Source organism: Tamandua tetradactyla, chromosome 16 (assembly GCF_023851605.1).
Source record: "Tamandua tetradactyla isolate mTamTet1 chromosome 16, mTamTet1.pri, whole genome shotgun sequence".
Taxonomy (NCBI): Eukaryota; Metazoa; Chordata; class Mammalia; order Pilosa; family Myrmecophagidae; genus Tamandua; species Tamandua tetradactyla.
Genome location: NC_135342.1, coordinates 22,756,244 through 22,783,337, shown reverse-complemented (window position 1 = coordinate 22,783,337; position 27,094 = coordinate 22,756,244). Strand labels below are relative to the sequence as shown.

At 39.4% G+C, this 27,094-nt stretch overlaps 1 protein-coding gene across 1 annotated transcript; it reads right to left on the bottom strand.

The window, feature by feature from the left end:
* On the bottom strand, positions 1–25,507 carry LOC143660214 (cytochrome P450 2G1). Its single transcript, XM_077133614.1, has 9 exons — positions 25,309–25,507; positions 23,764–23,926; positions 22,451–22,600; positions 21,271–21,431; positions 20,840–21,016; positions 20,031–20,172; positions 3,364–3,551; positions 3,092–3,233; positions 1–2,200 (listed from the first exon to the last, which is right to left on the bottom strand). Exons 1-9 carry the CDS (start codon positions 25,486–25,488, stop codon positions 2,019–2,021), a joined length of 1,485 nt encoding a protein of 494 aa, XP_076989729.1. The 5' UTR covers positions 25,489–25,507; the 3' UTR covers positions 1–2,018.
* Between the last annotated feature and the right edge of the window lie 1,587 nt (positions 25,508–27,094).

Here is a 27,094-nt window from a genome sequence, read left to right as displayed (position 1 = left end):
GGCAATCCGTAAAGAGCTGGCAAAGACAGAAGAGAGCTTACCCTTTCAATGTGGTTAAGTGGATACAACCCATTACATAGACATTCTCTAGCTATTTCAGGCATGAATTTACAGTTTGGGGCTATGGGCCACACTGGAAGTTACGCTAATCTCTTCCCAGGAAATCGGAAGGTAGAGTGATATCTTCCTTGAGTACATTAGATAGGGAGACCTTCTTGTATGGTGAAATTTGCAAGAGGCTCATTCAACCTTTTACATTGTAATGTACATACATTTTTAAAGGACAAAATGAGAATTTATAATTACATGTTTTTTTAAAGCAGAGATGCAAGGGAGGAGGAAGTCTCTTCCCTTGGTTCAACAGGGAGAATTAAGACCTTCATTGTTATTTTAAATTTTTATCTGCCCTTACTGATCACAGCTGGGATACTTGGCCCTGACCACTTTCTGCCCAACCAGAAACACAGGCAACCTTTGCTCTAGGTGAACGTGTTAGGTGTTGAGTCTGCCTGGGGGTCTTGGGCTCTCCGTGAGGAACCAATCCTTCTTTCTCTTTCTTTCCTTTCACAGATGTCAAATGGGCATCCTATTATGAAGACTTCCCTTGACCTCATCTGCTTCCTCCCACTTTGATCTTTCACAGACCACACCCCTTCCCAACTGCCAACGAATGTTTTTTGCCTTCCCAGTCTCAAAAGTTGCTTCCAATTTTGGGTGACTCCCCTATTGTGTGACTCTTGTTCAGAGCAAGGCTTTGCCCACCACAACAAAAGATGAAGGGGCCACCACAGCCTGACCCCATGGCATGAACATGTGGCTTATCAGTGCTCCTCCCTGAGAAAATGGCTCAAAGACACAGGGACAATCAGGAAGTGTCTCGGGTTGTGGGGACTGCAGCAGCTCTTTACTGGTTCTGGTCATTAACTTGATTGAGGTCCCCCCCGGGTACTGTCTCTTATTTTCCTATGCAGATTCTGAGCCTGGTTCTGCAGAATTCCCATCGACAGTCGTCTGGTAACCAGCAGCTTTTCTACTTTAAAGTAGCCAAAGTCAGTTTCTGTTGCTTAAGGAAATACACCCTGACACTTATGGAAAGCTGAGGTTGCCTGGAGAGCTTCAGGTTGAAAGTGAAGTTCTAAAGGATGAGTTATTATCCCAGGAGTCATGCCTCTTTCTCTCCCACCCCCACATGCAAATCCTGCCAGCTTCATCTTCACAACAGATTCTGACTCCATCATTTCTCCCCACCTTGACTAGTTCACCTGCTCTGTTTGAGATAACACCAAAGTGGTATCCTCCTAATTGGATTTCTGTCTTCCTTTTCACACACCGATTCCATCCCACACCTCCAGTCTATTCTTCAAGCAGCAGCTACAGTGAACCTGTAAAGGTATATCACTGCATGCCACCATCTGCTCACTAAACCCCCTGCCCCTCAAGGAATCATATCTCACTCTGAGTAAAAGTCAGAGATCTTATCATGGTTGACAAGACCCCATTGACCCTTGGCTTCAGTAACTGCCTGACCTCATATGATTCACTCCTGCTCTGCCCCCTTCCTCTTCCACTCCCGTCACTCTAGCCTCTACGTGGGTTCTTGAATACACAGGCAGATTTGCTCTGCCAAGAACACCCTTCCCAGCTCCCCAAATGGCTTTCTCTTCCATCACCCTGCTGGACCTCCCCTTACCATCAATTTACAATTCCAATCCTGAAACTCCCTTTCCCATTTCCCTGCTTTACTCTCTAACATACTATAAGATTTGCTTATATATTATGTGTATTTTTTTTTGATTTTGCAGAAACCTTCAACATGGACTTGCTAAATTACTAAATAGAGAAACTATACAGCTATATGTTTTCCGGGTGACCCCTAGCACAGGTCTAGTCCATGAGAGAATGAATAGCGCCTTTCTTTCAGGGCTGGGTGAGCTCAGGGACGCACTGACTGTGTGCGCTTGCGCACTTGGGCGCAGGACCCGCTTCTCAGGGCTTGCTGCGCGCGGGTAAGAGGGCGCTCAGTGAGCCACGAGGCAGAGCTTATAGGTCGGGGGGATGTTGCCAAAACCGGACATCATGGGGGTGATGTTGATGTCAGCCGGCGGCACTAGCGGACGTAGCGAAAAGTTCTGAAGGACGAAGGTGAAGTAGAGAAAGAGTTCCATGCGGGCCATGGCCTCTCCCAGGCAGATGCGCTTACCTGTGGGCACAGGTGGGTTCTGTTTAATTCAGTTCCTCAAAGTGGTAGCAAACGCCTTTTTGCTGCCAAACAGTGGTGGGGGTGGGGGTGGGGGTGGGGGTGGGGGTGGGGAATGAAAGCTTACACCTACATAGCGCTTACTACTTGTCAGGCACACTTTCCAGTGGTTTGGAAAGCTGAACCTCCTTTCCCAGATGGGAAACTTAAGTCTACTCTTCCGGGTCCCACTCCTTTGTAAGGGATGGAGTGGAACCCTTCTTCCGAGCCACCGTTCTGCTTATGGCGAACATTTAACATGCCATTGCCCTGAAATTTTGTGTAGTCGGTTGGCAAGCTGCTGTTTTTCAGCCCCACTGCCAGGTTTGGTACAGCCTGCCAAGGGAATGTCTTTTTTTCTTTCTTTCTTTCTTTCATTTTTTGATGCTTCAAATAAAATCAAAAGGGGGATGAATGATATTCTGTGACATGTGAATATTACATGAAATTCACATTTCGGTGTTTATAAATAATTTGTTTTATCACGGTCATGCTCATTCATGTATGGATTGGCTGTGGCTGCTTTTGCACTATAAGAGCAGAGGTGAGTAACTGCGACAGAAAAGGTATCACCTACAAAACCAAAAATATTTACTGTGTGTCCTTTACAGAAACAGGTTTCTGACCCCCATTTAATACTATTATTGTTTTAACTTTTTTTCCCCCTAATTATCAGAGTGAATGGTTCTAATATTGCATGATTTGGGCATTTTAGGTTTTTATGGCTTAAGTTTTGAGGACATAGCCCTAACCTCCCCATTCTTACCTGAACCCCAAATACAGAACAGTGGTGGGGGGATGGATCTGAGATATTCATGGGTGGGGGCGGGAGGGTCCGAAACAATAGAAACCTACCAGAGGAAAAAGGCACAAAAGCTTCATTCTTCTTGAAGCGACCCTGTTCATCCAGGAAGTGTTGCGGGTAGAAGGCATCAGGGTAGCGGAAGTATTTAGGATCTTTGAGGACGGAGCCAAGCAGAGGGTACACATCAGTGCCCTGGGTTGGAAATGGGGACAATGAAACAAAATGGAGATATGGAGATAAATGAAGATAGGGAAATAAGGTCCCAGGAGGGGAGAGGGATGAAGTGGAGGGAGGCCAGACGTTAGGGACAGTGCGACTCCACCTTGGGCAGAAGGTAGCCTCGGAAAGGGGTGTCCTGGATAACGTTGTGGGGGACACCCATAGGCACGATGTCTGTCAATCTCTGTATCTCATGGATCACGGCATCTGTGTAGGGCATTTTGACTCGGTCATCTACCCTTGGGATCCGGTGAGATCCAATTACCCGATTAATTTCTTCATGGATCTTAGCTGGAAGAAGCCAGAAATGACATCAAAGATAGACACAGAGAAAGAACAGGGCGTATTTCTGGAAACCAAGACTGGGCTTATCTCCAATAGGTAAATAACTATGACAGTGACTGTCATACATATTCTTTTACTAATTCAAGTAATTTGGATATTTTATTAGGTATTTGGATTAGTAAAAGAAGAGTTAGGGTCAGCAAGATGAGGAATGGCAAGCTTCAAAATTCCATTCCTCCCACAGACACACTGAAAAATAAGAAGAAACTGTCAGAACCAACTTCCTCAGAACTCAGGAAAACAAAATCAAAGATTTACAGCAACCAGGGAAATGCTGGATCAAGAACAAGGCAACTTTAAAATGGTAGGAAAGTCTCATGGCACTTTTACCAGCCCTTTTCCAACCCCTTCCCCCAGCTTGTTGACAATCTGTAAAAAAAAAAAAAAGCCCACATTCCCAGAATGGACCCCTGTTGAGAAGGGAATAAAGAACAAATTATTCACAAGTTCTATGTATGTATGTCTGTTCTAATCTACTTTGTGGCTACCTAAAGGACTGAAGAAAGGTGCTAGCCTATTCCAGAACTCACTCAGGGAAGAGAAGCAGAAAGCATGACAATGAAAATGCTGTAAGGAAATGATCAGACTGCAGACAACTGGGACAAAAGATTACGATTGGGACTTACAATGGAGCACCTAGGACCCAGGAAGAAAGGCTGGGGAGAGGATTTTTTTTTTTTTTTTTTGGAGAAAGTGAGACATTCAGGGGAACCCATGCTACCCTCACCAGTGCAGCCCTGTGACCGGTGACTCACCCCACATCCATGCACCTGAACCCCATCATCTGCTCCCATTCTCCAGGTGCCCCCACCCCACCAGGCCCCAGTGCATGAACCTGCCCCATACCCCCCCCACAACTGCAGCTAACCCACATCTCCTGTACCCCTCCAGAGCACTACCTCCCCTTCCCTATTCCCTGTAGGCTGTTACCAGCACAGAAAGGTTGCAGGCACTAACCTCCATACCTAAGCTACCTCCGCTTCCGCCCATAGTGTCGCACAGCCTCACCCTGCCCTCCCTGAGCTAAGTGCATCCGTTTATGGCACATCCAGGCCCACACATACACATAGGTCCCAAATCACGTCATTCAGCTCTGGGAACTGCACTTTACAGCCCTCATAGAATCACGCATGCGCACAGCCCTCAGCCTCACTTCTCAGCTCTGAGAAAGTGCTGCACTGCGCAGCCGTGTCACATCTGCCCCCAGTCCATGAAGGCATAATGCCAACCTGCCACCACAGCTCCCCGTATGTGCACAAAGGACCCCATGCCTTAGACCAGCAAACACCAGGGTTATACCCCCAAGACTGGTGCACCAGCACAGCTACATCCTCCCTGGCCACTGGGCACCCACATTCACAAGCATCAGCATAAAATTCCCAACCTGTGCCCTTACCTGCCTTGAAACAAATCACCTTACTGAGTACTCCACCCCATACCCTGCTCCCTGCTGTACAAACATCCCACAAACACAAGGCCTTAGACTACTGAAAGAAATCAACTGCCAAAGTAAATCAATCAAGATATTTACATACGATGAAGACAGCAGAAAATCACTAAGCCTATCACAATGAAGACAGGTATAGCCCTGCCTAATGTCCAAGTTAAAACACCAGAGGAGACACAGACGTTGGAACAACTAAACAAAGATGTTCATACAACTCTACTTAATAAAATAAATGGGATAGCAAATGACATAAAGGAGATCCAGAAGACAGTAGAAGAGCACAAAGAGGAATTTGAAAGAATAAATAGAAAAATAGTGGAAGTCACAGAGATTAAAGACTCTATTGACCAAATAAAAAACATACTAGAGGCACACAACACCAGATTTGAAGAGACATTAGAAAGAATAAGTGATATAGAGACAGGATAATTGACTTTGAAGACTCAAAACAGCAAATGGCAAGACAAGTGGAAAAACTGAATGGGAATCAGGGAAATGATAGACAAAACAAAGCACACAAATATAAGAATCACTGGTATCCCAGAAGGAGAAGAGAGCAGTAAAAGGCTAGGAAGAGTAGTTGAGAATATAATGGGGGGAAAACTTCCCAACCCTCATAAAGGACATAGATATACAAGTCAAAGAAGCCCAAAGAACTCCAAACAGAATAAATCCCAATAGGCCTTTCCCAAGGCACGCACTAATCAGTCTGTCAAATGTTGAAGAGAAGCAGAAAATCCTGAAATCAGCAAGAGAAAAACAATCTACTACATACAAGGGAAATCAAATAAGACTGAGTTCAGACTACTCAACTAGCACCCTAGAGGCGAGAAGGCAGTGGTATGATATACTCAAGATCCTGAAAGAGAAAGACTTCCAGCCAAGAATTCTCTACCCAGCCAAATTGTTCTTCAAAACTGATGGAAAGATTAAAGTTTTCACAGACAAAGAAGTCCTGAAAGAATATGTCAAGAAGAGACCAGCCCTACAAGAAATACTAAAAGGAATTCTGCCAGCTGGAAAAAAAAAAAAAACAGGAGAGGGAGGTCTGGAGGAGGGCACAGAATTGAAGACAAACACTAAGGGTAATTTAAATAATACAAAGAGAAAGAGGGAAAAGAATATATAGATCTGACAAATAAATTTAAAAAATAAAATAGTGGAATCAAGAAATGCCTTTTCAGTAATAATTTTAAATGTAAATGGACTAAACCTACCAATTAAAAGGTACAGATTGGCAGAATGGATTAAGAAACATAACCCAGCTACATGCTGCCTACAAAAGACTCATCTTAGTCACAAGGATACAAATAGATTGAAAGTGAAAGGTTGGAAAAAGATCTTCCACGCAGGAGTAGCTATACAATATCGGACAAAATAGACTGGGTCAAAGAAGAAATTGCAAGAGAAATTAGCAAATACCTCGAGGCGAATGAAAATGAAAACACAACATATCAAAACTTATGGGACACAGCAAAGGCAGTGCTAAGAGGGAAATTTATTGCTCTAAATGCCTATATCAGAAAAGAAGAAAAGGCAAAAATTCAGGAATTAACTATCCATTTGGAAGAACTGGAGAAAGAACAGCAAGCTAACCCCAAAGCAAGCAAAAGGAAAGAAATAACAAAGATTAGAGCACAAATAAATGAAATTGAAAACATGAAAACAATAGAGAAAATCAATAAGGCCAGAAGTTGGTTCTATGAGAAAATCAATAAGATTGATGGGCCCTTAGCAAGATTGACAAAAAGAAGAAGAGAGAGGATGCAAATAAATAAGATCAGAAATGGAAGAGGAGACATAACTACTGACCTCACAGAAATAAAGGAGGTAATAACAGGATACTATGAACAACTTTACGCTAATAAATACAACAATTTAGAGGAAATGGACGGGTTCCTGGAAAGACATGAACAACCAACTTTGACTCAAGAAGACATAGATGACCTCAACAAACCAATCACAAGTAAAGAAATTGAATTAGTCATTCAAAAGCTTCCTAAAAAGAAAAGTCCAGGACCAGATGGCTTCACATGTGAATTCTACCAAACGTTCCAGAAAGAATTAGTACCAATTCTCTTCAAACTCTTCAAAAAAATCGAAGTGGAGGGAAAACTACCTAATTCATTCTATGAAGCCAACATCACCCTCATACCAAAACCAGGCAAAGATATTACAAAAAAAGAAAACTACAGACCAATCTCTCTAATGAATACAGATGCAAAAATCCTCAATAAAATTCTAGCAAATCATATCCAACAACACATTAAAAGAATTATACATCATGACCAAGTAGGATTCATCCCAGGTATGCAAGGATGGTTCAACATAAGAAAATCAATTAATGTAATACACCATATCAACAAATCAAAGCAGAAAAATCACATGATCATCTCAATTGATGCAGAGAAGGCATTCGACAAGATTCAACATCCTTTCCTGTTGAAAACACTTCAAAAGATAGGAATACAAGGGAACTTCCTTAAAATGATAGAGGGAATATATGAAAAACCCACAGCTAATATCATCCTTAATGGGGAAAAATTGAAAACTTTCCCCCTAAGATCAGGAACAAGACAAGGATGTCCACTATCACCACTATTATTCAACATTGTGTTGGAGGTTCTAGCCAGAGCAATTAGACAAGAAAAAGAAATATAAGGCATCAAAATTGGAAAGGAAGAAGTAAAACTATCACTGTTTGCAGACGATATGATACTATACGTCGAAAACCCGGAAAAATCCACAACAAAACTACTAGAGCTAATAAATGAGTACAGCAAAGTAGCAGGTTACAAGATCAACATTCAAAAATCTGTAGCATTTCTATACACTAGTAATGAACAAGCTGAGGGGGAAATCAAGAAACGAATCCCATTTACAATTGCAACTAAAAGAATAAAATACCTAGGAATAAATTTAACTAAAGAGACAAAAAACCTATATAAAGAAAACTACAAAAAACTGCTAAAAGAAATCACAGAAGACCTAAATAGATGGAAGGGCATACCGTGTTCATGGATTGGAAGACTAAATATAGTTAAGATGTCAATCCTACCTAAATTGATTTACAGATTAATGCAATACCAATCAAAATCCCAACAACTTATTTTTCAGAAATAGAAAAACCAATAAGCAAATTTATCTGGAAGGGCAGGGTGCCCCGAATTGCTAAAAACATCTTGAGGAAAAAAAAACGAAGCTGGAGGTCTCGCGCTGCCTGACTTTAAGGCATATTATGAAGCCACAGTGGTCAAAACAGCATGGTATTGGCATAAAGATAGATATATCGACCAATGGAATCGAATAGAGTGCTCAGATATAGACCCTCTCATCTATGGACATTTGATCTTTGATAAGGCAGTCAAGCCAACTCACCTGGGACAGAGCAGTCTCTTCAATAAATGGTGCCTAGAGAACTGGATATCCATATGCAAAAGAATGAAAGAAGACCCATCTCTCACACCCTATACAAAAGTTAACTCAAAATGGATCAAAGATCTAAACATTAGGTCTAAGACCATAAAACAGTTAGGGGAAAATGTTGGGAGATATCTTATGGATCTTACAACTGGAGGCGGTTTTATGGACCTTAAACCTAAAGCAAGAGCACTGAAGAAGGAAATAAATAAATGGGAACTCCTCAAAATTAAACACTTTTGTGCATCAAAGAACTTCATCAAGAAAGTAGAAAGACAGCCTTCACAATGGGAGACAATATTTGGAAATGATATATCAGATAAAGGTCTAGTATCCAGAATTTATAAAGAGATTGTTCATCTCAACAACAAAAAGACAGCCAACCCAATTACAAAATGGGAAAAAGACTTGAACAGACACCTCTCAGAAGAGGAAATACGGATGGCCAAGAGGCACATGAAGAGATGCTCAATGTCCCTGGCCATTAGAGAAATGCAAATCAAAACCACAATGAGATATCATCTCACACCCACCAGAATGGCCATTATCAACAAAACAGAAAATGACAAGTGCTGGAGAGGATGCGGAGAAAGAGGCACACTTATTCACTGTTGGTGGGAATGTCAAAGGGTGCAACCACTGTGGAAGGCAGTTTGGCGGTTCCTCAAAAAGCTGAATATAGAATTGCCATACGACCCAGCAATACCATTGCTAGGTATCTACTCAAAGGACTTAAGGGCAAAGACACAAACGGACATTTGCACACCAATGTTTATAGCAGCATTATTTACAATTGCAAAGAGATGGAAACAGCCAAAATCTCCATCAACAGAAGAGTGGCTAAACAAACTGTGGTATATACATACGATGGAATATTATGCAGCTTTAAGACAAGATAAACTTATGAAGCATGTAATAACATGGATGGACCTAGAGAATATTATGCTGAGTGAATCCAGCCAAAAACTAAAGGACAAATACTGTATGGTCCCACTGATGTGAACGGACATTCGAGAATAAACTTGAAATATGTCATTGGTAACAGAGTTCAGCAGGAGTTAGAAACAGGGTAAGACAATGGGTAATTGAAGCTGAAGGGATACAGACTGTGCAACAGGACTAGATACAAAAACTCAAAAATGGACAGCACAATAATACCTAATTGTAAAGTAATCATGTTAAAACACTGAATGAAGCTGCATCTGAGCTATAGGTTTTTGTTTTGTTTTGTGTTGTTTTGTTTTGATTTTACTATTATTACTTTTATTTTTTTCTCTATATTAACATTCTATATCTTTTTCGGTTATGTTGCTAGTTCTTCTAAACCAATGCAAATGTACTAAGAAATGATGATCATGCATCTATGTGATGATGTTAAGAATTAATGATTGCATGTGTAGAATGGTATGATCTCTAAATGTTGGGTTAATTTCTTTTTTTCCGTTAATTAAAAAAAAAAAAAAAGAGAAGGGATAATTGGAGATGAAGGGATACAGACTGTACAACGGGACTGGATATAAAAACTCAGAAATGGACAGCACAATACTACCCAATTGTAATGCAATTATGTTAAAACACTGAATGAAGCTGCATGTGAGGTATAGGTTTTTTGTTTTTGTTTTTTTTGTTTTTTTTTCTTTCTATTATGGTTTTAATTCTTATTCTGTTGTCTTTTTATTTCTTTTTCTAAATCGATGCAAATGTACTAAGAAATGATGAATATGCAACTATGTGATGTTATTAAGAATTACTGATTGTACATGTAGATTGGAATGATTTCTAATTGTTTTGTTAATTCTTTTTTTAATTAATAAAAAAAAAAAAGAAGACATAATAGCTAAACAATTTCCAAATTTGATGAAATACATAAATATACACACCCAAACAGCCCAACATACTAAAGACAGGATACACTCAAAGATATCCACATCAAGATACATTATAATCAAACTACTGAATGCCAGAGACATAGAGAGAATCTTGAAAGCCACAAGAGGTAAGTAACTCATCACAAACAAGGACTCCTCAGTAACATTAAGTTGATTTCTCATCATAAATCATTGAGGTCAGAAGGTAGTGAGATGACATATTAAAGTGCTGATAAAAAAAAAAGCCTGTCAGCCAACAAAAACTGCCCTTCACAACTGAAGGAGGGGCAATGTGACAGTGGCTCAGCATGCAGAATTCTCGCCTGCCAAGCTGGAGACCCAGGTTCGATTCCCAGTGCCTGCCCATGCAAAAAAAAAAAAAAAAAAAAAGAAGAAGAAGGAGCAATTAAAATATTCCCAGATAAACAAAAGCTGAGGGAGTTCATTACCACTAGACCTGCCCAACACTAATGCTAAAGGGAGTACTTCAGGTTGAAAGAAAAAACCACTAGACAGCAACTCAAAACCTTATAAAGAAATAAAGACTCTGGTAAAGGTAACTACATGAGTAAATATAAATGCTGAAATTATTGAACTTTTAAATTTTAATCCCACTTTTTATTTCTTAAATGACTTGAAATACAAATGCATAAAAATAATTTTATGTTACTCGGATTGCAGTGTTTGAAGGTGCAATTTGTGTGGAGAACAACATAAAGAGAAGGATGTAGGGAGAGGTGGAGGAGCATGTTTTGTGTATATTATTGAAGTTAAGTTGGTTTCAATTCAAACTAGATTATCATAGATTTAAAATGTTTAACATAATCCCATGGTAACCACAAAGAAATCTAAAAAGCAAGCACAAAGGATATGAGGAGGGATCCAAGATGGCTCACCATAAAAGATGAACTAAACACAAAAGTAGGCAGTAATGGAGGAAACAAAGCACAAAAAAATGGCATAAAACATACAAAAAGTAGTAAAAGTGGCAGAAATAAGTTCTGCATTTTCAGTAATTAAATTTTAATGGATTTGGGCAGTGCAACAGTGGCTCAGTGGCAGAATTCTCGCCTGCCATGCTGGAGACCTGGGTTTGATTCCAATGCCTGCCCATGTTAAAAAAAAAAACAATTAATGGATCTAACTCCCCAATCAAAAGGCAGAGAATGGCAGAATGAATAAAAAAAATTATGACCCAACCAAAGGCTGTTCACAAGACACTCAACCTAAAACCAAACACAAATCAGTTGAAAGTGAAAGATTGGTGGGGGGGGGGGGATCCATGAAAATAGTAACCAAGAGACAGCTGATATCAGACAAAATATTTTAAGTGAAAAAATGTGTCAGGGGACAAAGAAGAAAAAGACATAGTTCATAAAAAAGATATAACAGTTGTAAACATATGAATCTAACAACAGAGCTCCAAAATGCTTGAAGCAAACATTAAGGTGATTAAAGAGAGAAATAGACAGATGTACAATGATAGTTGGAGACATCAATAAATTATTTTCTGAATTAATGCAAATGTTCTAAGAAATTATTAATATGCAACTAAGTGATGATATTGTGAATTACTGATTATGTATGTTTTATTTTGTTTCTTTATTTCTTTTAGTTAATAAATTTTAAACAAAAATTTTAAAAATAAGTTATTTTCAATAATGGATAATTCTTCTAGAAAGAAGGTCAAAAGAGAAATGAAGTCTTGTACAACACTATAAACCAATTAGACCTAATAGATATATGTATACAGCAGCATATTCATTCTTCTCTAATGCACTTGAGTCTTCTCTAGGATAGGCCATACATTATAGGTCACCAAGAAAATCTCAATACATTTTAAAATATTGAAATCATACAGTGTATCTTCTTTGACCACAGTGAAATGAAGCTAGAAATCAATAAAAGCTAGAGAACTAGGAAAATCACAGATATGTAGAAATTAGATAACATACTCTTAAACAACCAATGGATCAGAGAAGAAATTGCAAGAGAAATTAGAAAATACCTGGTGATGAATGAAAATGCAGCATACCAAAACTTAGAGGATGCAGCAAAGGCAATACTCAGAGGGAAATGTGTAGTATAAATGCCTACATTAAAAGAGTAGAAATATCTCAAATCAATCCCTAACTTCATACCTTTAGGAAAGATAAAAAGAGAGGCAAACTAGACCCAAAGCTAGCATAAGGAAGGAAAAAATAAATCAGAGTACAGATAGATGAATTAGAGCATAAAAACACAGTAATATCAATGAAACAAAAATTGGCTCTTTGAAAAGATTGATAAAATCAACAAAATTTCAGCCAGACTGACAAAAAAAATAGGCAGAGAAGATACAAATAACTAAAATCAGAAATGAAAGTGGGGACATTACTACCAACCTTACAGAAACAGAAAGGACTAAAAAAAGAATACTATGAACAATCATACTGCAATGAATTAGATAATTTAGATGAAATGGACAAGGTACTAAAACACACAAACTACCTGCACTGACTCAAGAAGAAGTAGAAGATCTCCAGACCAATAACAAGTAAAGAGATTGAATCGGTATTCAAAACCTTCCTAATAAAGAAAAACCCAGGACCAGATGGCTTTACTAGTGGAATCTACCAAACATTCTGTTCTAGTTTGCTAGCTGCCAGAATGCAATATACCAGAAATGGAATGGCTTTTAAAAAGGGGAATTTAATAAGTTGCTAGTTTACAGTCCTAAGGCCGAGAAAATGTCCCAATTAAAATAAGTCTATAGAAATGTCCAATCTAAGGCATCCATCCAGGGAAAGATACCTTGGTTCAAGAAGGCCGATGAAGTTCAGGATTTCTCTCTCAAGTGAGAAGGCACATGGCGAACATGGCATCATCTGCTAGCTTTCTCTCCTGACTTCCAGTTTAGTGAAGCTCCCAGGGAGGCATTTTCCTTCTTCATCTCCAAAGGTCACTGGCTGGTGAACTCTCTGCTTCGTGGTGCTGCAGCACTCTCTGCTCTCTCTGAATCTCCTTCATTCTCCTAAATGTTTCCTCTTTTGTAGGACTTCAGAAACTAATCAAGACCCACCCAAATGGGTGGAGACATGTCGTCACCTAATCCATTTTAACAACCACTCTTGACTAAATCACATCATCCAAGGAGATGATCTGATTACAGTTTCAAACATACAATATTGAATAGGGATTATTCTACCTTTATGAAATGGGATTTTGATTAAAACATGGATTTTCTAGGGGGCATACATCCTTTCAAACCAGCACACATTCAAAGACAAATCCTTCTCAAAATATTCCAAAAAATTGAAGAGGAGGAAATACTTCCTAACTCATTGTATAATTCCAGAATTACCCTGATGCCAAAGCCAGATAAAGATATCAAAAAAATATAAAATTATACAAGATCACTTATGAATATACATGCAAACATCCTCAACAAAAGATGAGCGGAACAAATCCAACAATATATTAAAATAATTATACCACCTAGGGCTCAAACTGAGACACTAGGTTTGCATTCCTGGAACATATAATTCCCTGAGATTTCCTAAGTCAAATAAATCCTGAAACTCAGAGGGACCAGCCTCTCCAGGATTATTAATTAATTACACCCCCTTATCCTTTAGTGTGGGTACCCCTTCTCAACATGAAAAAGTCAGAACAGACATTGCCCAACAATCCTTATAGGTTGAGAGAAGATTCAAAGAGAAGGAGGAGGTATATGCTAGTTTGAAACTGTCATATGCCCCAGAAAAGCCACAGTTTTTTTTCCGTTCTATATATATAATCAATAATTCACAATATCATCACATAGTTGTATATTCATCACCATGATCATTTCTTAGAACATTTGCATCAATTCAGAAAAAGAAATAAAAAGGCAACAGAACAAAAATCATACATACCATACCCCTTACCCCTCCCTTTCATTGATCACTAGCATTTCAATCTACATTTATTTTAACATTTGTTCCCCCTATTATTTATTTTTATTCCATATGTTTTACTCATCTCTTAATAAGGTAGATAAAAGAAGCATCAGATACAAGGTTTTCACAATCACACATCACATTGTGAAAGCTGTATCATTATACAATCATCTGCAAGAGATACGGCTACTGGAACACAGCTCTACATTTTCAGGCAGTTCCCTCCAGCCTCTCCATTACATCTTGACTAACAAGGTGCTATCTGTTTAGTGCATAAGAATAACCTCCAGGATAACCTCTCAACTCTGTTTGGAATGTCTCAGCCATTGACACTTTATTTTGTCTCATTTCACTCTTCCCCCTTTTTGTCGAGAAGGTTTTCTCAATCCCTTGATGCTGAGTCTCAGCTCATTCTAGAATTTCTGTTCCACATTTCCAGGAAGGTCCACACCCCTGGGAGTCATGTCCCATGTACCCAGGGGGAGGGCAGTGAGTTTGCTGTTGTTGGCTGGAGAGAGAGGCCACATCTGAGCAACAAAAGAGGTTCTCTTGGGGGTGACTCTTAGGCCTAATTTTAAGTTGACTTGACCTATCCTTTGTGGGGTTAAGTTTCAACAAACTCCAAGATTGGGGGCTCAGCCTATTGCTTTGGTTGTCCCCACTGCTTGTGAGAATATTAAGAATTCAACTTGGGGAAGTTGAATTTTCCACCTTTCTCACCACTCCCCGAAAGGGACTTTGCAAATACATTTTTATTCACTGTTCAAATTACTCTGGAATTTATCAGGGCATCACTCTGGGCAAACCAAAAAAATCGCATGCCCTACTCAAGTTTCCATGTACTCATGGTGTTCAATTAAGCTATCTACATAAGTTATATTAGGAAATGCACTAGTCAAAATATAAATTTTGTACCAGATAAACATTTTTTGCTTTAGTCTCCCACATAAGTTAAAAATTTTAAATATTAATTACCATCTATTTTCAACACCCTGCAGTAATGACATTCCTTTGTTCTTCCTCATGCAAAAACATTGTTTAAATTTGTACATTCAGTCACTATCATTATACACTCTAGGCACTCCTAGATTATACCATCTCAGTCTTTATCATTCATCTTTCTTTCTGATTTCATTTGTAAAGCCACATTTTTAAATCCTCATTCATTATTGCTGGGTGAGATCATGATGATGAATACACAACTATGTGAAAATATTGTGAGCCATTGATTGTACACCACTTATAGAATGTATGTGTGTAGAGATTTCTCAGTTTTTTTAAAAAAAAGGAAAGAAAGAGAAGTAAAATGCACCCAAACTGGGGAAAAGTATTGTTGGGTGGGATCTTTTTGTTTTCATGGAGATGTGGCCCACTCAACTGTGGGTGGTAACTTTTGATTAGATGTTTTCCACAGTGATGTGTTCCTACCCATTCGAGGGGGTTTTGTTTACTGGAGCCCTTGAAGAGTGACCCATTCTGGGAAAAGCTTCATGTCTACAGAGCCCACACTGCCAGAGATCTTTGGAGATGCAGAAGGAAAATGCCCCCATTTTCCTTTATGAAATGAGTAGAGAAAGCTAGCAGATGTCATCATTGGCCTTCCCAAGAGAGAAGGGTTCAGAAGCCAGAGACCCCAGCAGATGCCAGCCAAGTGCCTTCCCAGCTGTCAACATTGTTCCAGATGGCATCAGCCTTTCTTGAGTGGAGGTAACCTCTTGTTGGTGCCTTAATTTGGGCATTTTCATGCCTTAGAACTTAAAAATCATAACTTAATAAATTCCCTTTTTTAAAGTCATTTCATTTCTGGTATATTGCATTCCAGCAGCTTTAGCAAACTAAAACAAAGTATAACAGAGAAAATGGGATTTAACAAACCAGTTTGGCTGCTAAATCACCATATTAATATTCATTCTAGCATTCAGTGTTTTGGAGCAACTAGAAGGAAAAATTTGAGATGGTAGAATGGTAGCCCATGACAAACTCTGGGATCTGTTCTGTAACTACTTGCTGAAATTTGCTTTGAAAGTGATTGTGTTTTTCTTTCTTTGCTTTGCATACAAGTTATTTTTTACAATAAAGAAACATTTAATAAAAAAGAATTAACCAAGTGGAGTTTATCCCAATAATGCAAAGTTGGTTTAACATAAAAAATAATCAATTATGTAGTACCCCAAATTAATAGAATGACGGAAGAAAAACCACATGATTATTGAAATTGATGTAAAAAGGCATTTAATGAATTCCAGCTCCCTTCCTTGATTAAAATATTTAGGAAATGAGGAATAGAAGAGAATTTCCTCAACATGATAAAGTAGTATTTATGAAAACCCCATACTTAACATCATACTCAAGGGTAAAAGACTGGAAGCTTTCCCCTATAAGATCAGGAACAAGACAAGGTTGCCCGCTTTCACCTCTGCTATCCCACTGTGTAGTGGAAGCTCTAACAAGAGCAGTAAGACAATGAAAAGAAATAAAAGGCATCCAAATTGGAAAGGGGGAAGTAAAGATTTCTCTGTCTTGCGAAGAATAATCCACAAGAAAACTATCAGACTTAGTAAACAAATTCAGCAAAGTTGGGTGTACAAGATCAACACACAAAAATAAGTTTGTTTCTATACACCAACAATGAAGACTTGGAAAAGGAAATCAAGAAAATAATTCCATTTACAATACCATATAAATACCATATAAATATGGTATTATAAATGGAATATCTCAGAATAAATATTTAACTTAAGAGAGTGAAGGAATTGTATACTAAAATCTATAAAACATTCCTGGGAAGAAATTAAAGAACTATATAAATGAAAAAATTCTGAGTTCATGAACTGAAAGACTTAACATTGTTAAAATGTCAATACTGCCTAAAGCTATCTAAGAGGAGCACAATACCTATCAAAATTCCTTTAGCCTTTTCTTTTCTGAAATAGAAAGTCCATCCTCAAAATCATTGAAATTGCAAGGGGCTTTAAGTAACCAAAACAATCTTGAAAAGGGAGAACAAACTTACAGGTCTCACACTCCCTGATTTCAAAACTTACAAAGCAATAGTAATTTTAAAAAATGTGATTCACACTCCCTGATGTCAAAACTTACAAAGCAATAGTAATTTTTAAAATGTGATACTGGCATAGGGATAGAGATATAGACCAATGTAATAGAATTATGAATCCAGAAATAAACCCACATGGTTATGCTCAAATGATTTTTGCCAGGAGTGCCAAGTACAATCATGGAGAAAGAATATGTTCTTCAACAAATCGTGCTGGGAAAACTGGATGTCCACATTTAAAGAATGAAGTTGGAGTCCTATGTCACACCATATATAAAAATTAATTCAGAATGGATCAATGGCCTAAATATGAGCTAAAACCATAAAACTCACAGAAAAAAAACATAGAGAAAAATTCTCATGACCTTAGATTTAGCCATGGATTCTTAGATATGACACTAAAAGTATAAGCCACAAAAGAAAACACAGATAGATTGGACTTCAATTTTACAACTTTGTACATCAAAGAGCATAATTAGATAATGAAAAGACAACCTACAGAATGAGAGAAAATAATTGCCAATCATACATGTGATTAAGGGTTAACATCCAGAATATATAAAAACTCCTACAAGTTCAACAAAATAAGACAACCAATTTTAAAATGAGCAAGTATTTGAAGAAACATTTCCCCAAAGAAAATATACAAATGGCCAAGGGAAAAATGTAAAGATGCTCAACATCATTTTCCTTTAAGGAAATACAAATCAAAATCACAATGAGATACCACTGCACATCTACTAGGATAACTATTATTATAAAAACAGAAAATAATAAGTCTTGGACAGGATATAGAGAAATTGGAACTCTCATGCATTGCTGGTAGGAATGTAAATGGTGCAGCCACTGTCAAAAACAGTTTTGTCACTCTTCAAAAAGTCAAACATAGAATTACCATGTGGTCTGGCAATTACACTTCTGGATATATATCCCAAAGAATTGAAAGCCATGACTCAAACAGATACCAGTACATCAATGTGCATAATAGCATTATTCACAATACCCAACAGGAGAACAGCCCAAGTGTGCATCAACAGATGAATGGATTAAAAAAAATGTAGTATATAGATAAATTGAATATTACTCAGCTATAGAAAGGAATGAAGTTCTCATACATACTATGACATGGATGAACTTTGAAAATATTATGCTAAGTGAAATAATCAGACACAAAAGGGCAACTACTGTATGATCCATGTGCTGGTTTGAAAGGATGTATGTCCCCTAGAAAAGCCATGTTTTCATCTAAATCCCATTTCGTAAAGGCAGAATAATCCCTATTCAATACAGTATGTTTGGATCTGTAATTACATCATCTCCCTGGAGATGTAACCCAATCAAGAGTGGTTGTTAAGCTGGATTGGGGGAAATGTGTCTCCACCCATTTGGGTGGGTCTTGATTAGTTTCTGAAGTCCTATAAAAGAGGAAACATTTTGGAGAATGAGAGATTCAGAGAGACAGAGCAGAATGACACAGCCACGAGAAGCAGAGTCAACCAGCCAGAGACCTTTGGAGATGAAGAAGGAAAACGCCTCCTGGAGAGCTTCATGAAACAGGAAGCCAGGAGAATGAAGCTAGCAGATGACACTGTGTTTGCCATGTGCCCTTCCAGATGAGAGAGGAACCCTGACCTTGTTCACCATGTGCCTTTCCAGATGAGAGAGAAACTCTGACTGTGTTCGCGATGTACCCTTCCACTTGAGCGATAAACAGTGAACTTCATCAGCCTTCTTGAACCAAAGTGTCTTTCCCTGGATGGATACCTTTGATTGGACATTTCTATAGACTTGTTTTAATTGGGATATTTTCTTGGCCTCAGAACTGTAAACTAGCAAGTTATTAAACTCCCCCTTTTAAAAGCCGTCCTGTTTCTGGTATATTGCATTCTGACAGCTAGCAAACTAGAACAATCCACTTCTGTGACATATCTAGATTAAGAAAATTCATACAGACAGAAAGTAGATTAGAGGTTACAAGAGGGGAGGAGGAGGGGAAATGGTGAAGTATTGCTTAATGAATACAGAGTTTTTATTTGGCATAATGAAACATTTTGGTAATGGATGGGGGTAACAGTAGCTCGACCTTGTTAGTATAATTAATTCCTCTGAATTGTATAGTTATAAATGGTTAAATTGGCAAGTTTGATTATATATATATATATATATATATATATATATATATATATATATATATATCCACAATAAACTTTCTTAAAAAAGAAAAGCTAGGTCAAATGGATGTGAGGCTAGAAAACTTAGAGTGGAGATGGACTTCTCTCCTGTCATCTGTATCAGGACAGAGCTTTTTTTTTTAATTAATAAAACCAATCCACATACCATACAAACATTCTTAATGTATGAACATTCCACATTTTGTGTGCAATCAATGTCAGGACAGATCTTTTGTCTGTTTGGTTTTTTAACTGTACTTTTCAGGATTTTTCTTAAACTAGATCATGAGTTATTATCCTTGGATTTACCCAAAGAAGCCAGATTACAATTTAATAGAGATGGGTTCTGCTTGATTCAGTCACCAAGTAGAAGATCGATTGAAATAGCCTCCCAGGGCTGCTATTCTGAGAATCTGTCTTCCCCCTATGCTGGGCTTCTAAAGTTTGAAGAGTCCAAAACCATGAGATTCTAAGGGTTCAAGGGTATGTCTTCCTAATGTTGAGGAATGGGGGGCACCAGGGGAGCATATTGGGGTTACCTCACCTTCCACCTCGGGATGCTTCAGCAGCAGCAGGAATCCATAGCGGAGGGTGGAACTCACTGTTTCCGTGCCAGCAAAGAAGAGGTTGAGCGTGGTGAGAACCAAGTTCTTGAGGTTGAATTCTGTGTGGGGGTTACCTTTATCCTGAAAGTGAGGCCAATAGTAACCTTTTCTGTCTTTATTATCTTTTTACTTCCTCCTGGGTTCAGGGAAGGACTTTGGGAAGAGACAACACCCCTGTAAAACCACTGGGCAGAAGAAACAGTAAGAACCGGGGTTCTGAGGCAAGAAAGTTCCAGATTAATTAGAGAAACAGCAAGAAAGCCAGTGCGAGTTCAAGTGAACAAAAGGGAAGTTGAAGGAGAAGAAAGAAGAGAAGTGTTGCAAGAACAAAAGTTCTAGGACATTAAGGCATATACTTCTAAACTTCCAAGTGGTAATGGTCTGTGAAATAAAAATATAAATTTCTAAAATGTAAAATTCTACACGTCAGCAGTATTAAGCTTCTAAATTTCTAACTATCTAAAATTTTAAATTTCAAAGTTTCTCAAATTCTAAGACTCTGAAGTTATTCTGCTTTTTAACAGTTTGAAGTCTCTGGCAAACATAATTGGAACAGTATGAGATTTTAAGTTTCCATGATAAGAGTTTATACTTTTGGGGTTTCTATATTTTACCTCTAGGTCTAAGTAAACCATTGGAAACAATACCTACTCTTTTGTCCCCAGCATATTTACAGATTGGTTTAGAGAGGCAGGCCCTTGGGACTGAAGAGATAAGAGAACAGGATTGGGGGAAAAGGTGAAGGTACCTGGTGCATCTTGATAAGGAAGCAGTCAATGAAGTCCCGAGGATTTTGGGGGTCAAGGGATGCTTCATTGATCTTAACTCTGGAGGCAATGAAGTCCTTGAGCTCTTCTATCAGGTAGTAAATGTGATTGTGTCTTCCTGGCAAATACTGCATGATTATGGAGTACATGTCGTAGAGCTGTGAGGAATGGGATATGGGGACCTGTCAGCAATGGGCACCAGGGTCCAGCATGGGCCAAGTCTGCTGTCAGAGAGCTGGCCCAAGGTCCAGCAATGCACCTGAGACTGGGCAAGTCTTTTTGCTGCTTGGAGACGCAGACATATTGATACATACCTCCTATGGTTGTGGGGGAGAATTAGGTGAGGCATGGGAAGGGGTTTACACAACTGAGATTTGGGGGAGGGTGGGCAGAGAGGTTGACTGGTGGGCACCTGTGCCCAAGGTGTGCTCATCTCTATGAAACTCTCATTCATCAGCCTCATCAGGCTCAGGAACTGCTTGTCCTCGTAGTCAAAGCGGCTTCCGAAGACAACAGAACTGATGACGTTGGAGACGGTACGACTCAGGAAGAAGGTGGGATCAATGGGGGTACCTGGTAATGAGAATTTTCTATATTGAGGCGATGATTAGGATCATGGGGTGTGAAATCAGTCAGTCCTAGATTTGAGTCCTAGCTCAATTGCTTAATGGCACATGTGGTTCCCTTCATTTTCGTGCTTTGAGCCTAGGTATCCTATCTGCAAATTGGTTTAGTAACCACTTCATTTGTTTATGAAGATTTGATATAATTATGCATTTTATATTGTTAGCTTAATGCTTGGTACATAGTAAGCACTCAACACATACTAGTGGGACTTACTATTTAATATTATTTATATGTGTTTGTGAAGAGAATTCACAGATTTGGTAAATAAGTGCTGCTAGGGGACACATACAGAAGAAAATGCCTAGACTGTGGGTCTAATTCTACCACTGATTCCATCGTCACTGTTATAGAAAACCCAGGTCTCATTTGCTGCATCTGTAAAATAGGAAACTTGGGTCAGGTCAGTAGATTTTGGGATATGTTCTCCAGAACAATGCACATACTCACATATATACAATTATTCAAATATTTTCTGTGGCATACATGGACCTGTAAAGCCCTCACATAGATACTGTTACGCATCTGTGGAGCTCAGGTGAGGAACTCTGATTTATCTGTCATCTACTCATATCTATATAGCTCAGCTTCTTTCTTTTCTTTTTAGACCCAAGTGGTTCCTGACCTTATTTTGGGGTCATTCTTTCATTATATTAAAAAAAAAATGTGATCCCATCTCCAGAAAACAGAAAAACTCACATATGGCCAGGTCTGTATATAATTTCAGTGGCTCTTAGACTCCCTGAGATCCACTGAGATTAAAGTACTCTCAAAAAAAGGGGATCTCTCAAGGTCTTTCACGTTAACTTTTAAACATGGAACCTGAGCAGAAATCTCTGATTCTAAGGCAATCTTTTCTCATGCTCTCCCCTTCAAGAGCTTCCTCCTACTAAGGTCCCTCCCTTGGAGACTGAGGTCTCTACAACCACCAAGTTTCCTCCTAGATAACCACTTGTGGCCCCTTGTACCCTTGGCCTTCCGAAATTCCTCCATTAGGAAGCCAGCCTCCTCCTGGATCCGCATCTCGATGCTCCGCTTTCCCATCCCAAAGTCCCGGAGAATGGTGAGAGAGAAGCGGCGGAGAATCCTCCATCGTTCGCCATTGGCCAGTGCAACACCTGCCAGGATCTCAGTGTCAGGCTTCTGAAGTCCCTTCCCTTCTTGTGCCCAACAATGTGCTAACCAGGAGGGGGACAGACTGTAAAAGCTCTAGACTCTGTTCTCAGGAACCCCACCTGACCTCCCAGGGGATGGGAAAACTAAGGTTTCCTCCAAACAGGACCCTTAAAAAAACAGCCCGGGACTGAAGTGGAAATGAAAGGAAATCAAACTAAGAAGGATTGGGAGAGATTATGGAGAGCTTGTCGGAGGACAGAGAGTTGGAACTGGGTAAATAATTTGATGGATGCAAAGGACGGTGGAGGAGGGATGGATAGACTGCTATATGGAATGGGGAAGCTACCTCTATATTTTCAAAATATCAATGCAATGTCTAGACATGTATACACCTATACATACAAGCTCAGACATGGACATGAATATACACCTACACAAAAGGAGTTACCATGTAGTAAGAAACATTTAGAAACTACCAGGTGTGGGTGGATTGGTGAATGAAAAGAAGAGTTTATGTCTGGATTTAGGGTTGGATGGATGATGGATGGATGGATGGATGGATGGATGGATGGATGGATGGATGAATGAAGGAGTTAATGTTAATGGATGGATGGTTTGAAAACAACTGTTGGAAGGATGTATGCATGTAAATATTATTAGATGGATGAATGAATAGATAAAGCATTAATGAATGGATGGATGGATGGACAGATGGATCAATGGAAAGCTGTAGAGATAGATGGGTAGATGGATGGATGGATGGGTAGATGGATGGATGGATAGATGGGTGGAAGGAATGGTGTGAGGCTACTTGGAGGATGTGAACTATAAAAGGGATATACCTAAATGGGCCAGACCTATTTGTTTGTGTGTGTGTGTGTGTGTGGTGAGGTAAGAAAGAAGATTGGCTGTGAGGGCTTGAGTGGGTACACAAAGAATGGAGTAAAATACATTAAAAATTAGAACAATACCCACTCTAGAGTAAGATGGCTAGAATACAAATCCTGGTTCTCACTCTCAGCTTCCTCGTTCCTGAACTTAGTATAATAGTTGCAGTTCCCTTGTACAATCAATACAATACTGCATGTGCGGTAGTTAAATGAACTTGGGCATAGAAAGTATATTATAAATATTTTTGTTATTATTAGCCTTTGTCTTTACCTACCATGCCCTTGGAAGTTTCGCTCTATCGAAGCCAGTTCTCCACGGCCGCTGAACTCATCTGCTCGGTCTACCAGGGCCTCCTTCACTGCTTCATGTCCACATAAAACAACTACTGGCCTAGGACCCATGTACACAGTGAACACTGGGCCATATTTCTTGCTGAGCTAGGAGCAGAGAATGGTAAAGAGGGAGGCCAGCTGGTGTACCATGTATAGACCAATCAAGAGTTTTAGGGGGTTTCAGGGCACCAGATGAGGGAAGAAAGAATTAAGGATAAACCCTGAGATTAAGGCACAGAAGTCTTGGCTTCTGTAATCCTGGGCAAATTCCCCCCCCCCCCCCCCCCCCCCGCTGCCAGCACACTGGTAAGACTAGATAAATCCCAAAGTCTATGCTTATCTCTCTGAAAATTAGAATCCTAAGGTTTCATTATAATGAATCTCAAAATTCTAAGACATCTTGAGTGCAGTGGCAGTCGTCTTTAAAAATTTAATGTAATGTTTATGGTGGGAACATAAAATGCTATAACCTGCTATGCAAGATACTTGGCAATTCCTCAAAAAGTTAAGCATAGAATTGCCATATGACCCAGCAATCCCACTTCTAGAAATATACCCCAAAGAATGGAAAGCAGGAACTTGAACAGATATTTGCACACCAATGTTCATAGCTGCATGATTCACGATTGCCAAAAGATGGAAGCAACCCAGCTGTTGATTCATCGACTGATGAATGAATAAACCAAATGTGGCATATACATATGGAATGTTATTTAGGGTAAAAAGAATGAAGTTCTGATCCGCGCAAAACAACGTGAATGAAGCTTGAAGACAGCAGGTTGAGTGAAATAGGTCAGACACAAAAGGACAAATATGATCTCACTAATTTGAAATAATTAGAATAAACAAATTCATAGAGTAAGAAACTAGAATATGGGTTACAGGGGCCAGGGTAGAAGTAGGGAATGAGGAGTTAATGCTTAAATTGTAGAGTTTCTATATGGGTTGATGGAGAAGTTTTGGTAATACATGGTGGAGATGGTAGCCCAACATTGTGAATGTAATTGACAGTACTTATGTATTTGAATGTGGTTGAAAGGGGAAATTTTAAAAATAAGCATGACTGTATAACACAAACAGGGAACCCTAATATAAACCACGGACCATAATTAATAGCATAATTATAATAATATTGCTTCATCAATTGTAACAAATGTACCACACTTAATTGTAGGGGGGGCACGATGCAAGGGAACTCTGTGTTTTCTTCACAATTTTTCTGCGCATTTATAACTTCTATAACAAAAAAACAAAAAAAGCATTTAAGGTAATGAGATTCCAAAGTCCTGAGACTGTTAGAGTCTAAAGTTCCAGTGTGCTGAGTCTGTGTTTCCAAAGCTATAAGATACTGAAGTTTCTGAATTCTAAGTTTCATAAAATCTGAGTCTCCCACCATCTGTGTTTTCTGAGTTCTGAAGTGTCTAAGCATATCTGGCTCTATAATTAGGTGCTTCCATCTCTGCCCGAGAGGAGGGAGAAAGACTCACCTTCATGAGAGACTGAAAGGTGGCGTCAGTGCGGACTTGCAGCAGGTTCCCCAAAAAAGGCAGAGGTGTAGGGCCTGGCGGCAGCTTTCCTCCCTTGTTGGTCCGCTTCCAGGCAATGAGAATGAGCAGACAAGACAAGCAGAGTGCCAGGAAGATGGTGAAGGCCCCTCCCAGCTCCATGATGCCAAGCCAAGAAGCTGTATCCAGAGCCCCACATCCTGGCTAAATAGTTTTGGGGAGATCAGTTAGGCCGAAATATGAACACCTTGAGATTCAAGATTCCTGGGCATCGAATGCCAACAGGGAAAAGATTGCTTTGTCTAGGGGTGGTTATATAACCTATAATCTCCCATCTGAATAGAGATGGTTTGAGCTCCTCTGCAGAAATCCACTGGGATTGTTCCCCTCTCCTCATATTTCCAGCCTGCCAGGTCTTCTTCTCCCCCAGCTCAGCCCCTGGTTTCAACATCTTTTGGGGGAGTGTGGGAAGCAGTTGAACATCATTGTTAGGCTCTTGCATTTAGGACGAAATAATCTGGGTTCAAGTTTCTGTTCCATCCTTTTCCTCATGTAGTGAGTCACTGAACCTTTCCTGACCTCAGTTTCCCCATATGTCAAACAGGAATTTGATTTGATTTACAAAATCTTGTTGGAAACACGCATGACTCCTTACCCTTTTCCAGACCCTAGTCAACTTTTTTTTTTAAATAAAGTGATACAAAGATTCAGAATACCATCAGAAATCAATCAATCAAAAGGGCTTTATTCAACAAGTTCTTTTGTTCCCTTCACAAAAATAATATTAACTACTACTGATAATAATAAATTGCTTGTGTTGGTTTATCAGAAATTTGCTGTTGAGAGAGGAGTGTGTGTGTGTGTGTTAAAAGTCTAAGATACAGAACCCACCTTTCAGTCCCAATCTCTCTAGATAAATAGCTGTGTTCTCCTTTATAGCCTAAATAAGTGGTTCTCAACATTTTTTACACAAAATATTTGTAAATCGTCTTTATTGTCCTGAGATGAAATTCCTGGGTATCACATACTGCATTCACATGTTATTAAAGAAAATCCAGTGCCCTTCTCATGTGTCTGGACTCTCAGACCTGGAAATTGAATCCCTGAAGGAACCTGAAGATTTGGGAAATAGGACTTGGCTAGCTGGGCTGAGGCGTCCTTTGGCCTGAGAAGTGATAGGAATTCTGGGAAAGCTGAGAGGCTCATCCAGCTCTGGGTGTTGGATCTGCTGCAAGGATGTCTTTTCCGGAGGTTAAGACTCAGCTCTAGGCTGCCTCTTCTTTGGTTCTCCTGGTCGTCACCATTCCCTCCCACTCTGACACCCCCCACACACCCATGCTTTCACCTATTCCGGACTGGTCTGTTCACTGTCCTGTGGTAGGATATGTGTGTGTGTGTGTGTGAAGGCAAGTTTGGTCCTTCCATCTGTCAGGAAGGGACGGAGAAAGTATCCTTGGAACAGACCCCTCACCACCCCCACTCCGGACAGGAAGCGAAGAGTGAGCACTTAAGTGAGAGTAAGTTGAAGAGGAAAATTAGTCGCAGAAACTAGTCTTCTCCGACAGAAAAACAGAGAGAGAGGCAAGTTATGCAGGGTATCTTGAGCTGGAAATAGAGACCAAGATTGAGAGAGGCCAAGAGAAATGAGAGGGGCTGAGAAATAGAAACAGATGAGATCAAAATAGACTTGGGAGAGAGTAAGAGAGAGAGAGATTGATCCAATGAGTCAGAGAGAGGCATAGAGACCAAAGGAAATGAAAGAAAAATT

Bases quoted from the DNA above. Each gene is read 5' to 3' on its own strand.
- LOC143660214 (XM_077133614.1), bottom strand. From the start codon at position 25,488: ATGGAGCTGGGAGGGGCCTTCACCATCTTCCTGGCACTCTGCTTGTCT. The intron at 21,017-21,270 runs GTGCCCACCAGT...CATTCCTCACAG, and splicing joins TGAGCACACCTTGGGCACAG to CTCTACGACATGTACTCCAT. The intron at 3,552-20,030 runs GTGAGGTAACCC...GGCTTCTTCCAG, and splicing joins GAAGCATCCCGAGGTGGAAG to CTAAGATCCATGAAGAAATT.